The sequence below is a fragment of the Cetorhinus maximus genome, chromosome 14 (assembly GCF_964194155.1).
Source record: "Cetorhinus maximus chromosome 14, sCetMax3.hap1.1, whole genome shotgun sequence".
Taxonomy (NCBI): domain Eukaryota; kingdom Metazoa; phylum Chordata; class Chondrichthyes; order Lamniformes; family Cetorhinidae; genus Cetorhinus; species Cetorhinus maximus.
In genome coordinates this window covers 6,919,121-6,934,423 of record NC_135892.1, presented here as the reverse complement: position 1 = coordinate 6,934,423, position 15,303 = coordinate 6,919,121, and the positions used below count along the sequence as shown (strand labels likewise).

Sequence of the window (15,303 nt, the reverse complement as noted above, 5' to 3'; positions counted from 1 at the left end):
GGGGCAGGGAGAATTGTAACCCCGCACGGGGTCAAAGAGCAAATCTAGGTCGCACGTCAAAGGACCGAGTGTCAGCAAGCAGCCAAAAAACAGGGGAAGGAGGTGCGGACTAAAGTGTGAGATGCCTGGGAAAGCTAAGCTGGGTGGATTTGGTGGTCTGGCTTATGTTTTTGTTTTAATTCATTCATGGGACATGGACATCGCTGGCAAGGGGTGCATTTGTTGCCCACCCCTAATGGTTTGCAAGGACATTTCAGAAGGCAGTCAAGAGTCAACCACATTACTGTGGATCACAGACAGGCCAGACCAGGTCAGAACGGCAGATTTCCTTCCCTAAAGGACTCGGTGAACCCAAATTAGTTTTTAACGACACACTGATTGTTACATGGCTACCATTATTGATGCTAGCTTTTTAATCAAGGTTTATTTACTGACTGAATTTAAATTCCCCAGCTGTCATGGTGGGATTTGAACTCATGTCTACAGATTATTGGTCCAGGATTCTGGATTACAAGCCCAGTAACGTAGCCATTGTTCCTTAAATCGAGTTGCAGAAAATCAGGCTTATCCAGAATTTGATGTCAGTTAGGCAGTCAGACAGAACAACAATGGTAGAATTCAGGCTGCCACAGAGGTAAAGCTTTGTCAGTTCGTTATTTCATACATTGCTAAGGAAATTGGGTTCGTGCTGAGGGATAGTATCATTGAGGAACAACACATTAATTAAAAAAGGGGGTGGATCAAGGATGGAACTTTGAGATTTGTCACAGGGTAGAAAGCTTCAGAGCAAGCCATCTATTAGAGATAGGAGGAGAAGCACTGAAAGGTCACATTATGAGGGAGAGATAGTGAAAGATGATGAAGGGGTTCCGGCCAGTTTTGTGTCAGTGCTACGGTTCGGACAGAGAATGGATCAAAGGTTAATGAATAGGAAGTGACAGGAAAGGTGGCTGAATTAGATGTTGATATTCATTCAAGTGGGAAACACACACCCTGTTAAAGTGAGGTTAGAAATAACACAGCAGCTGGACGGGGTTGAAGAATGCAAGAGCAAGAAATAGGAGCAACAGTAGGCCATTCGTCCCCTTGACACTGCTCCGCCATTCAATAAGGTCATGGCTGATCTGACTGTGGCCTTAACTCCACTTTCCTGTTGGTTCCTCATGTCGATCAAAGATCTGTCTAACTCAGCCTTGAATATATTCAATGACCCAGCCTTCACTGCTCTCTGTGGAAGAGAATTCCACAGACTAACAACCCTCTGAGAGAAGAAATTTCTCCTCAACTCTGTCTTAAATGGGAGACCCCTTATTTTTAAACTGCGCTCCCTAGTTCAAGATACCCCCAGCATCTCTCAGCATCTACCCTGTCAAGCCCCCTCAGACTCTTATACACTTCAGTAAGATCACCTCTCATTCTCCAATGAGTACAGGGCCCAACCTGCTCAACCCTTCCTCATACGACAACCCCTTCATCCAAGGAATCAGATTAGTGAACCTTCTCTGAACTGCTCCCAATTCAAGTATGTCCCTCCTCGAGGAAGGAGACCAAAACTGTACACAGTACTCCAGTTGTGGTCTCACCAATGCATTCAGGGTGGATTTTTTTAAGGAAGGAAGATTGTGGCGACATCAATCCTGGAGGGGAGGACATGCCATTCAAGATATTATTTAAAAACCCCACCATTTTTAAAGTATCCTTGCTATACTAGAATTAAGATTGTTCCTAGGTTTTAGGCTTATTTCTATGAAATGTAACAAATTGTAACTAATGGCAATTAAAAGGCAGCAAATAAAATCTATATAAAATGGGCTTTGCCTTCAAACAAGTATGACCATTCGTTGGCTCAATAGGCCTAAATTTACCTTTACCTATTAACATAATCTGAGATTACAATTCTTCGCCAACAGCTGATGCAATAAACCTAGGCTTTCGAAAATTTCACCTTCTTTAAAAAAAAAATGCACTGCAAAATAAAGAACGCATAGTCCATGAATTCCTCCTTGTGCTTGAGATCACAAAAAAAGCCTTTCACCCAGATCACCAGGAAGACGTCAGCATCGGCAGGGAGCATATGCCATTACCTTCATCGGGATTTTAATGCCAGTGAAAAGGATGATGCACAGTTGACGACAGCAAGTGAACAGCTTGATGTATGTAAGCAATGAATCTGCCCACATGCTGTTGGCAAGCAGCGTGTTGGGATTATAACTGAAATTAGACGCAGCTCTTGCAGTGGGTATAGGTACACTGTAGAGCTCGGAATAGAGTTTTTGCTTTGGGTGCAATCGGAAATTTAGATGCACACTTGTCCCATTTTGAAGAGTGTTTTTTTTCTCTCCCTGGAGTTTTGGCTCAGATGCCTTTGTATATCACCGGTCATAAAATTTGTCATGAAACAGCTGAATCAACAGCGTTTAAAACATATCTTATTCAATTTTTTTGCTTCGTAAATGTGCCTTCATGTTTTTAAAGAGTGGTAACTTGTGATGTTTAATCAAAATAACTGAGTCGATTTAACACAAAAATATCCATTTTGAATCATGGGGTCAATCCTCCATCGTGAATAACCCAATTAACCTATCACAGCTCTAGCTTTTCCCAGTTCTGACGAAAGGTCACAGACTGCCCGCCAACAATTAAAAGGCCTGTTAAGGCAATTAAAAAGTTAATTAAAAGGAATTTTTCGCTGCCCGTCCAACCTTGTGGTTGGCGGGCAGGCAAAAAGGCCCAGTGGCCATTGCACTTTTTTGGAAACCTCAATCCACGGGCAAGACGAGGTTTCCGAAAGCGAATAAAAATAAAATAAAAGCTTTAATTTTTCATTGATAACATGTCCCACATACAAATTAAATCGAACAGCCAACAATAGGTGCTGAACCGCGGTTGCGAAGACTGAAAAGGACAGCAAAGTTATCAGGAAATATCTGCTTTTACTCCATTATATTATAGCTGAGTAGACATTTCGAAGTTCAGACTACCTACATGGCTGCAGGTGGTGCTGCATTTGTAAGCGAATTGCCAAACCACACAATGGAAAAGTTCATTTGCGCACAAGGCTGGAGATAACAGCTGAAAACAATTAGGAATCTATGAAAAAGCTTGATTTGGCTGCTTAAATCCCAATGAATCAAAGATTCAATTAAACGCCAGAAATTATAGGCGCCAACCCAACAGCTGTACAATTTACCCTGCAAATCAGAAATGGCTAGCATCTGAGTTCTTTATTTCTGCGTGTTCAGTCTAGATTGCATCCTGGGTTTCTCTTTTGTTACAGTAGGGACTACTGTTTCTGTGCATTCTTTCCATTGGGAGGGCCCGATGAATAGACTCTTGATTACCTCTCTGAAAAATATCAACTGCTTGTGTTTATTTCGACCCTTTAACATAGTAAAATGTCCGAGGCGCTTCACAGCAGTTCTATCCAACAGAATTTAACGCTGAGCCACATGAGGAGATATTAGGGCAGGTGACCTAGAGGTAGGTATTAAGGAGCAACTTAAAGGAGGGAAGAGAGGTCAAGAGGTGGAGGGCTTGAGGGAGGGAATTCCAGAGCTTACGGACTTGGTGGCTTAAGACATGGCCGCCAGTGGCACAGGGTTTAAAATGCAACTATCTCAGAGGGTTGTAGGGCTGGAGGAGGTGACAAGATATAGGGTGGGGGCAAGGCCATGGAGGGTTCTAAAAACAAGGATGATAATGTTAAAATTGAAGTATTGCTTAACTGGGAGCCAAGGTAAGTCAGGGTACACAGAGGTGATGGGCGAAGGGGACCTTGGTGTGAGTTTTTGATGTGCAAAATGCAGCAGAATATTGCTCCATGTGTAAAAAATCAGGAAGGAGGGTGGGTGGTGGGAAGGCTGGTCTTTTTACAATGACTTCATTGCCACCTGCCAGTCATAGCTGAGATTCAACAAAATTCATTTTCACTATGGCTGCCAGGTTTGAACCCTAACCCTAACCCTGGATGCTTAGAACTTTATTTCATCTCAGCATGGCTCTCGAGTTCTACCCGTGGTGGATACTAAGTGAATTGGCATGAAGGTCGGAAGGGCAAAGGGAGCTGGGTGGGGGGAGGGGGGGGGGCATGGGTTGGCAGTAAGTTGGCATAGGGACTAAAGGGGTCATGGGGTAAAGTGGGGATTCTTGGAGAGGCATGAGTTGGTGCTAAGTTGGCATAGAGGCTACGGGAGGTCATAGAGGGTGGATTGAGGGGCATAGGTAGACATGGAGGGTATCAGGGGCCACCGGGGGGTTGGGAGGGGGGACGTTGGTTGGCATGGATGAGGCATAGGGAGTGGGTGGGGGTGTGGGGGGCAAGGGCTAGGGGGCCTAACTACTTTTGCCACAATTGGTACTAAGTCCCAGAGCTCCAAGGTGGGCTTCTTAAGCAGTTCGCCGCAGCAACCCGCATGGCTGCCTCTGCCGGTGGGCCCAACTTCAGCACATACCCACCACCACCTGCCTGCCCCCAGAATGAAACGCCAGCCATCTGGGGGCGGCTTATCCTGAAGTGGATGCACCGAGCAAGGGATTTTCCATAATCTGCACTCCCACTTCAGGAGCGAAAACCCCGGCCCCGGGTTTTCCCGTTGGGAGCTCTCCGGCATCTTTCCATTCTGGAATCAGGGACGGGGCAAAAGTAGGGAGGTGGGTTGGTCAGGCGAATGGCGTCCATCCGGCAGTTTTCACAGAGCAGAGCATGCAGCCTTTAGGAGCACGCCCCTGCGTTTGTCAGGAGCGCAGTGCCTGCAGGGCTTTGCTTTGCCAAGGGGGTGATCTTCGAGTTGTGCTACGTGCTGCAAACAGACGCCAAAGGCCGGATTTTGGCAGAGTTGGGAAGACTTTGCGGATCTTTAAGAACGGTGGGCTGGACCTGGAGGTCCCCATTTGCGTCAGATCCAATTTGTGCCGGGATGGGAAAGGGGGCGGGTTGTGATTCACACAGGAAGGAAACCCAAACTCAGCAGGGCCATTTAAACGTAGTGCCGAGTTCAAAACATCCCTATTTTTGGCTGTTCCAAGGACTGTAACCCGCAGTGGGGGGGTGTCACAGATTGGTAGGGTAGATGTAAACGCTCTGGAAAGGCAGATGAAGCCTGTATAACTGTCATCATTTTAAGTCCTTTAAATCCCCTGCTCTTTAAGCTTGAAACAAAACAGACGGCAGCTGGCGCAGAGTTAAAACAAATCCATTGATTGACAGGCCATTTTCTGCAGGTTCGAAAATTTTGCTACATATTGCTTCTGTGAAAAGCCTTAGGAGGTATTATCATGTTAAAGGTGCTATATAATATTACGTGAGGTGCCTGGCTCCTTTGTTGGAATAAGAGTGTCCTAGGATTTAGGTGACCCTTGCCTTATGGCCTCTCTGGGTCTGCTCTAGGCTCTGCCTTTTGCGCTGGAACATGGGCAGCTCGGCCCTGCTTCCTTGTTAACTACACGGCACATATGTGCCACCTCCTGAAAAGCAGCACCGTCATTTCCGCTGGTTCCTGTTACTCCACAAGAAGCGTGCAGATTCTGCACAGCCACTGACCTCTGGATCCAAGGGTACAAACGAAGTGCTGTCCTTTGTGGCTTTGCTCAACTAATCGCCAAGGCTTTTGAGCTGGAAGAGATGACCAACTCCAACCCGGCACCCCAACTGCCAATAGTATCCGTGAGAAGCAGCACGGACTTGCCCTTAGTGCTTCAATCATGGGGGCCACTGCTTCAGGTGGCATTTGAATGACCATGTTGCACTGCAGTGTTGTGAAATCCCACTCTTACACACTCTACAAATGATCTCTACCTCCCGATTTTATCTTATGCAGCGAACGACCAAATACAGCCCTGGTACCTTCATCAATGCTTTGATGTTCTGCACGTATCACTCTTTTAGATGCAGGAATAATGAGATCTTGTGCCCCCCCACCAGATCTTCAACCAAGAGACTATATATTGTGATCGTCTGGGCCAGTCGCATTTTCCTCTTCATTCCACCAACATCTTTTCCTCCTCATCAATCTGGGCAATGCTCAGTGCATTTACCCTCTGGCCCACTCTAACAGCCCTGGAGTGAATATTGAGCTGGTCCCAGAGGATGGCAATGTGTGCCACTGGATGCAGGCAGTGCCTTTTGCAATGGGGAGGCCTGCCTGTCCTTTGTCAGGCACACCTGGAGAAGGTAGGGAAGGAGAGGCTAGACTGGATGAAGAGCAGAGCTCAAATGCTGATTTCACACACGGCAAGCTAGGGTACACCAGAATGAGGTGATGCTTAAGCAGGTTAGCATCATAGACTTGCAGCTGCCACAGATCCATCTACTCATCCAGCTCCAATACCCTCTGTGATCTTCCTTGCCAGGACTTTGGAATCTCCCTCTCATGGGGCTGAGATTGCGGAGGTTTGGGTGTCTGGAACCTGTTGAAGCTCTCTTCTGGCTAGAATGGCCTGTCCTTCCTTTGGAAAAGAAGTAACCAGGGCTGTGATGTATATTAATATGCAGTTTGGTTCTTTTAGCCCATAATAGTTGTGCTGGCATTATGCACGAGACTGTTGCATACCATGTGAGATCACAATATTCCCTCATAAGCATTGTAATCGTTTTTTTTATTATTCTTTCACGAGATGTGGGCATTGCTAATTGCCCTTGAACTGAGTGGCTTGCTGGGCCATTGCAGAGGGCAGTTAAAAGTCAACCACATTGCCGTGGGTCTGGAGTCACGTGTTGGCCAGACTGGGTAAGGATGGGAGATTTCCTTCCCTAAAGGACATTAGTGAACCGGATGGGTTTTTACAACAATCGATGATAGTTATCATGGTCCCCATTACTGAGACTAGCTTTATATTCCAGATTTTGTTAACTAAATTCAAATTTGACCAGCTGCTGTGGTGGGATTTGAACTCCGTGTCCCCAGGACATTAGACTGGACCTCTGGATTACTAGTCCGGTGGCATTACCGCTACACCACTATCTCCCTGAGGGTAACCATGTGCAATTAGAATCCTTAAACAGAGCTTGCAGGAGAGACCAATGTAAATGAAAAAATTGAAAAATTTAACTTGTCTCACCTGGTAACAGTATTTCCCAGTACCGTGTGCAAATATGTGGTGAAGTGTTTGGACTTACACTTACTGCCCTGACCATCTCCTTCTGTTGCCTTGTATGGTTCCCCTCAGGGGCCTGAGTCACTGTGTGTCAAACAAAGACTCACTCACTCCTACGTGCGACTTCCTGCAGCAGTACTTCCCGCCACTGCATGCAAGAGTGCGGGCGCGCTGGGTTTTCCCGCTGACCTGACAAGATATCTCTTCAAAGACAAAGTGATTCTATTCCCCAAAAGCCACTGGCAGGATACCGGAGCCTGGCGTTAAATCCTGCAGCAACTCACTATGACTCACGCCCCAAGGACAAACTACCATTTAGAGGTCGTCCTTTCGCCAGTGAGCGCACCTCAAATATTAAAATGAACACTGACCCATGAAATTATAAACAGGGGCACCATTCATAATTCTGAGCTGGCATGATTCATGGTCTGCAGTACCTTTGCTAGAAAATCTGGACTAACACATTCACACGCTAGTCCCCTGTCCATTATTGTAACAGAGGCATTAACCTAATTTTTATTTTTTATCTCACCAACAGTTATTTCTAGTGAACAATCTCATAACTTCACAGGCCAAGCTTTCAGAATTTCAGATCCATGTTCATAATTAACGTGAATGCCAAACAGCCCTGAAGGTCAGCACATTTCTTCAATGAATACTTGGGTGATATAGGATAGCCAAGGCCCTGGTTCCAGCCCCGGTCTATTATCTGATCTCAACTAGGACAGCAGTAGAGCACCAAGAAGCTCGCCTGCAAAAAGGGAAGTCAGCCTTGGTTCCCAATCTCGACTGTTGTTCTGCTGCAAAATGCCCACGTTCAACGCTGGTGAGGAGAGGATTAGGTTCAGATGTGATTCTCTTCTGGAGTTACTTTCTGGAACTCAGAAGAATGAGAGGAGGTCTCATTGGAACACATACGATTCTGAAAGGGCTTGACTGGGTAGATGCTGAGAGGCTGTTTCCTCACCTGACACCTCGGTTGGAGAGTCTGGAAATGTTCTCAGGATAAGAGGCGGCCCTTTCAGACTGAGACGGGGAGAAGTTGCGATGCTCAGGCAATTGTGAATCTTTGGAATTCTCTTCCCCATAGGGCTGTGAATGGTCAGTTGTTGAGGACACTCGTGGCTGAGATCACATGACCTCAAAGGGATTTGGGGATCAGGAGGGAGAGTGGCACTGAGGTCGAGGTTAGCTATGATCTTATTACATGGTGAAGCAGGCTTGATGGGCCCTATGCCTACCCCTGCTTCTACTCCTTACATTATGTTCCCTACCCCTAAAGCACGTAATAACTACTTGGGAGAGGTATGACCAGCACCAGCCGAACTTACATTTCTATAACGCCTTTCACAACTTCAGCTCATCCCAAAGCGCTTCACAGCCAATGAAGCATTTTTGAAGCTTAGTCATTGTTGTAACATAGGAAACATGAGAACCAATTTGCACCCAGCTAGGTTCCACAAACAGCAATGTGATAATGACCAGATAATCTGCCTTAGGCGTTGGCTGAGGGATAAATGTTGGTCAGGTCACCGGGAGAACTCCCTTGCTCTTCTTTCAATTAGTATCATGGGATCTTCCACGTCCGCTTGATAGGGCAGAGGGCGGCCTTGGTTTATTGTCTTAATCGAAAGATGGCACCTCTGACAGTGCAGCACTCCTTTAATACTGCACTAAAAGAGTGTTGAGCAGCATTGTGTGCTCAAGTCTCTGGAGTGGGACTCGAACCCACAACCTTCTGACTTAGAGGCAAGAGTGCTCCGCACTGAGCCACGGCTGACATTAAAATGGTAGGTGAGGAGGGGACAGCTAAAATTGAAAACAAAACAATACACTCCTACCTTTATGGTTATCTGTAAAGTTAATAATTTCAGTATTTGATTCATTAAAATTTGGTTCCACTGACAAAAGGGCATACGTCCATACATTCTTGTTGTTATTAATGCTAAATATATTTGCTTCAGCAAAATTAAGATCCAAGCATAATCTTTCAAAATGCTTCCAATATATTGAAGTGCTCATCCAAACATAGCGTTGCTTCAAACATTATTCATGTCTAGATTTGAACCCTCATGCAATGCCTGTCAGGGATAAACCACTGGACTGTGTAGGGGAGATTTTTGCTGGTTTGTTTTCCAGATGTAACTGGATCACCTGGATATAGCAGATATTGGGTGAGTCGTAGTGCATGTCCATAAAGAAATCCAACCAATTTTTCTTCCCTGACCCAGGAAAATCTCACCTTGTATATCTCAAACAAGACGTGCCTTTGTAAGCAACAGCAATTTGATTGTTTTGTGGGATAAGGGGAGTGTCCTGTGAGGAGAGACTGAGTGAACTAGGCCTAAATTCCCCACAGCTTATAAGGACGAGAGGTAATCCCACTGAAATATATAAAATTCTTAAGGGGTTTGACAGGGTAGGCACTGAGAGGCTGTTTCCCCTGGCTGGGGGATCTAGAAGACTGGGTCACAGTGTCAGAATAAGGTGTCGATCATTTTATGACTGAACTGAGCTGAGGAGGAATTTATTCACTCGGGGGCTGGGAACCTTTGGAATTCTCTACCCTGGAGAGCTTGGATACTCAGTCATTGGTGTATTTGAGACAGAGGTTGATGGATTTTTGGGTACTAAAGGAATTAAGGAATGTGGGGATAATGTAAGAAGATGGAATTGAGGTGGGGGAATCAGCCATTACCTTAACGAAGGGCCAAATGGCCTTCTCCAGCTCCTATTTCCTATGTTCTTACAATCTAATATTGCTGCGGGTAGAATCTATGCCCTTTCACCCAGTGATTGCTGAGCAGAGATAAATCTGTTGCAGGTAAGATTATAAACCATAACATGAATGTTAAATAGTTGCATTAACATTCCTACCTTGAGGCTGTTTTCATTGGTATTAATAGCTTCTACAACATGATTCATTTTTGAGCCTTCTTACTCCACAGAAATGCAAATCAATTCAATTAAGAAAATCTTGCCATGTACATCTTGCATCTGTGCTGTTACATTTAGACAATTAATTAATGGTTTTACTCTCCAAATCATTCCTTTTGGAACAGGTGCAACTTATTTGTTGCATAAAATGGATTCTTAATAATGATAAGGGCTGCATTCACACTGTGCAACAGATAAAATAAACGAGAATGATAACCTGAACTCCGAGCGTTAATTTGCAAGGAGAGATTACATAAACAGGCTTGCATTCCCAAGAATTTAAAAAGATTAAGGGGTGACCTGATTCTTAGGTTTCAAGATATTAAGGGAAGCAGATATGGTAGAGAGAGATGACACGATTTTCGCTTGTTGGGTGGGGGCGGCTAGGACCTTTCAGAAGTGAAATTAGGGAACGCTTTTTCACACAGAGGGAGGCAGCTGTTTTGAACGCTCTTCCGAAAATGCCACATCAATTGTTAATTTTAAATCTGAGACTGATAGATTTCTGCTAGCCAAAGGTGTTAAAGGCTATGGAGCAAATATGGAGCCAGATTGCAGATCAGCCACGATCTCATTGAGTGGTGGAACACGTCTGAGGGGCTAAATGGCCTCGTCCAGTTCCTAATGATGTTAGGAGTACATACATACCTTGGCATGCTTTTTCTTTAATGCGCTCAGTTCTTTTTGCTGCTTCTTCAACAATTTTAGGTAGGCCTAAAACATCAAATAATAAAATGATTTTAATTGTTTGCAACTAAAAAAGACCATAATTGCAACAGGAGTTCAGGATGTGCCCTGCTTTCCTTTAAAGAGGTTATATCAATTATCCCGTTGTTTCATTGTAACACAACCTTTTTTTGTATCTTTCCCTCTACATAATGGTCATTATTTCCAATTTGCTCATTATCTGAAAAAAATGACTAAAGTGCAATGTCTTTTGTACGCATACTTATATCAAAAAAGAATTGCAAGATTTTTATGTCTTATTAACCCTTAAAAGTATTGACAGGTGACGGCTTTGATTTTTTTAAACTCGTATTGTGTCACTACAATAATATAGTTGATTAAATGTCAGGAGTAGCTTTATTACTGTAATACTGACACAAAGCTACTAAGTTAAACACAGACAATGCAACTTCACATGCCCCAGGTCTTGCAGGGATTTTTGATGGCGAACAGTCAGCTTTTGCTGTCATTATTACTCTAAAACCGACCACAACTTCAGGATTTAGCAACAGCGCGAACGAAAGCATAAATCCTGATGTTGTGGGATACTGTTCCATGGCTGGGTGGTCTGGAACCAGGAGAGATTATCTCAGAATAAGAGGTCAGCCATTTAGGACTGAGGTGAGGAAGAATTTCTTCCCTCAGAGGGTGCTGAATCTTTGGAATTCTCTACCCCAGAGGGCTGTGGAGGCTCAGTCATTGAATGCGTTCAAGATAGACATTTCTAGATAGTAAAGACATTAAGGGGTATGGGGATAGTGCGGGAAAATGGCATTGAGGTAGGAGATCAGCTGTGATCTGAGTGACTCGTGGAACAGGCTCGAGGGGCCGAATGGCCTACTCCTGCTCCTATTTCATATGTTCTTATGTTCAATCGCCGCTCCGCCTTGAATAGCACCATCCGCCCCTACCCAGAGCTAGCAATCAATGAAATCAGTTGACGTGGCGAGAACTCTCCCCTTCCTGTTCTGTCATCACTGTTAGAAACTCCATAATTAACAGGAAGCAGAGAGTTGGCATAAATAGGTCCTTTTCTGGTTGGCAGGATGTGACGAATGCTGTACCACAGGGATCAGTGCTGAGGTCTCGGCTTTTTACAATTTATATAAATAACTAGGACGAAGGGGCCGAAGGAATGGTAGCTAAATTTGCTGATGACACAAAGAGGTAGGAAAGTAAATTGTGAAGAGGACGTAAGGAGGCTGGAAAGTGACATGGATAGGTTAAGTGAGCGGGCAAAGATCTGGCAAATGGAGTATAAAGTGGGCAAATGTGAAATCATTTATTTTGGCAGGAAGAATAAAAAGGAAGCTTATTATCTAAATGGTGAGAGATTCAGAGGGATCTGGGTGTCCCAGTGCATGAATCATAAAAGGTTAGTATGCAGGTACAGCATAATTTATTGTGAGGGGAATTTATTACAAAAGTAGGGAGGTTATGCTTCAGTTGTACAGGGCATTGGTGAGACCACATCTGGAGTAGTGTGTACAGTACTGCTCTTCTTATTTAAATATGCATTAGAAGCAGTTCAGAGAAGGCTTACAGGGCTAATATTGGAAATGGGCGGTTTGTCTTATGAGGAAAGGGTGGACGGACAGGTTAGGCTTGTATGTACTACAATTTAGAAGAGTAAGAGGCAACTTAATTGAAACCTTTAAGATCCTGAGGGGCCTTGACAGAGTGGATGTGGAGAAGATGTTTCCTCTTGTGGGAGAATCTAGAACCAGGGGTCACTGTTTAAAAATAAGGGATCACTCAGTTAAGACAGAGATGAGGAAAAAATCTTTCTCTCAGAGGTGAATCTTTGGAACTCTCTTCCTCAAAAGGCGGTGGAAGCAGAGTCTTTGAATAGTTTTAAGGCAGAGCTGCATAGATTCCTGATTAACAAGGGGGTGAAAGGTTATCGGGGGCAGGCAAGAATGTGGGGTTGAGGTTACAATCAGGTCAGCCATGATCTTATTGAATGGCGGAACAGGCTCGAGGGGCCGAGTGGCCTCCTCCTGCTCCTAATTCTTATGTCCGTATGTATGTTCGCAAAAAAGTTAAACCTTGTTCAGTAAGGTGTAACTGGAGTTTTAACAGCAATCCGAGTAATAACTATTGTTGAACAACAGATCTAGCCCTGAAAAAAACTGTACGCGAAGTGTCTTCATTATGATTAATTACTAAATTTTTTGAACTAAATATTTTTAAATAGTCACTTTTTTTTTCAAAGAGGAGACTTTCATGATATTTCAGCTACCACCTCCACCCAGTATGGGTGTCCCAATCCTTATTTTGTTCTGTGTAAAATGTTCTAAAGGTTATTTGGTCATAAGTGCTTTTTTCTTTCCTGGTTAGCTGTCTGTGAGAATTCTTTAGTGTGATTGGCTCCTTGGACAGCTTGATGACATCACTGCAGCTCCACACTGAGAATGTCCTTTAAAGAACATTGCAATCAGTTGCACATCAAGAGAGGTAAAGTTCTTGTCACAGTGATTGCGAGGTTTCTCTCCCGATGCTTTCTTCTATTCCACTGGCAAGCACCCTTGCTTCACTGAAGACTGCAAAATTCAGGCCAAAAATGTATATGCACGTTATTTCCAGATGCCTTCAGCCTGTCTTTCCCTCCTCTCTTTCTCGTTCCCTGTTACCTTCCTGTTTTTAAATTAAAATTCCACTCTTTTCTTCTGACTCAAATCCAATTTCAACTACTCAAAGCCCTTTCTTTAAATAAAATCTAAATCCTTCACTGACTTTTGCTTGTTTCCTTGCCTCTATCATCCATTCATTAACAAAAACACTTTCCACTGGTGGAAAAATAGCTTTAACAAAGAGGTTCTCGGCCTACACTGGGGAGATTAATCTGGGCTTATCCAAAACGTGACTAGATAAATCTGTGATGCAAAATTGAAAAATGATTCACAATGATGAGTGTTCTAGTCAGGGACCTTTGTGATCCAGCAATGACCAGATGAAAGAAGTTTACCAGATGAATAAGCATGTAATGGTTAAATACAAATGAAGGAGCAGGGAATAGCGGGTTATACTGGTAAGAGTTAGATGAGAAAGGTTGGGTTGAGACATGAGCGGTGCTAGCATGGGCTAGTTGGGCTAAGTGGCCTGTTTCTGTGCTGTATATTGTAAGCAGTTATTTACCTCTAACTTTTAGGTCCCTTTTGGCAATGGGTGATTTTCTAGTTCAAAGAACAGGCCAACAATTTGCTTCCAGATCCTTACCATATCATTCCTGAGGCCAGGAATGGTAGCGTTATGTTTGAATTAACTTAATGAAACATAACATTGAATAAAATGTGATTTGACAACTGCTGAGGAGTGTTACATGAGTATTATGTAAAGGATAGCGGAGACCAGTAAGTGAATTACAGACATTGTATGAATAGGATAAAAGCTCTGCTCTGAAGAAGGGTCATACGGACTTGAAGCGTCAACTTTGGGGGAGAATTGTCTCTCCGTTGGGCGGGCCAGTCAGGAGTGGGCATGGAGCCAATCGCTGCCCGTGATTGGCTGTACGCCGCCATTTTGTGTGGGCAGGCCAATTAAGGCCCGTCCAGCGTGACTCACACCCGGAAGTGCTGAGCCGCTACCTGTACAGGCAGGGGGAAAGAGGGAGAGTCGGGACCTGCACTCTTCCGCGCATGCACATGTGCGAAAGCGCAGAAATCTCCCTGAGGCACGGAGCTGCCTCAGGGAGATTAAGTTGAATTGGAAACTTTAAAATAAAAGAAGTAAACATTTTTTTCAAGTGTTTAATAAATATTTATTAATTTAATAAACCCTTCCTGAAATCTCATCCCGCCCGTGGATGAGGCTTCATGAAAAATGCGAAAGCCGACCGGGCTCTTTGCCTGCCCCCCCGCCAACCTTAAGGTTGGACGGGCAGCCCTGTCAAATTGCCTAATTAGTTTATTAATGGCCTTAACAGGCCTTTGACAGTTCGGCGGGCGCGCAGCCGACTCCGGTGCACACCCGCCGAACGAAAGATCGGAATGACGCGCGGTGACGTTGGGAACGCAGGCCCAACATCACCGCGCATCATTTGACGCATCGGTGTGCAGGACCCGCCCCTGCACGCTGAACAGAAAACCCTGGCCTCTGTTTCTCTCTCCTCAGGTGCTGTCAGGCCTGCAGAAGTTTTACAGCAATTTCTGTTTTTATTTTATATTCATAGGACTTTGTCAAAATCTAAGCGAAGAGAAGATAGATTTAGGCTCGGGGCAAAGCCAAATGCAAAAGCTCCTAAGTTACAACAGTGCACACTTCAAAAAGACTTAATTGTCCGTAAAGCACCCTGAGTTTATGTTAGCTCCTCCTCTTTAAAATAGGGAATCTCTCCAGACCCTGGATATTTCAACAGGGTCTATGGTTCCCATCAAGCAGGCATTGAAACTTCCGGCACAATCAAGAGGTCACAGATTTTTAGCACGTGGGTCTTGCCCCAAAATGTCACCCATTCATTCTCTCCTCAGATGTCGACGCACTTATGTAGTTCCAGCAGCTTTTTTCGATAGACAGGTTTATGAGCAGTAATGTTATACAGTTATGTGC

The 15,303-nt window shown here is 44.4% G+C and overlaps 1 protein-coding gene across 3 annotated transcripts in view; it reads right to left on the bottom strand.

The window, feature by feature from the left end:
- Positions 1-15,303, bottom strand: part of plcb4a (phospholipase C, beta 4a) — a 459,248-nt gene that overhangs the window by 73,282 nt on the left and 370,663 nt on the right. For all 3 annotated transcript variants that reach the window (XM_078556436.1, XM_078556437.1, XM_078556438.1), the window contains one exon: positions 10,678-10,743. In XM_078556436.1, the coding sequence (XP_078412562.1) occupies positions 10,678-10,743 (66 nt within the window). The remainder of the gene's footprint in view (positions 1-10,677; positions 10,744-15,303) is intronic.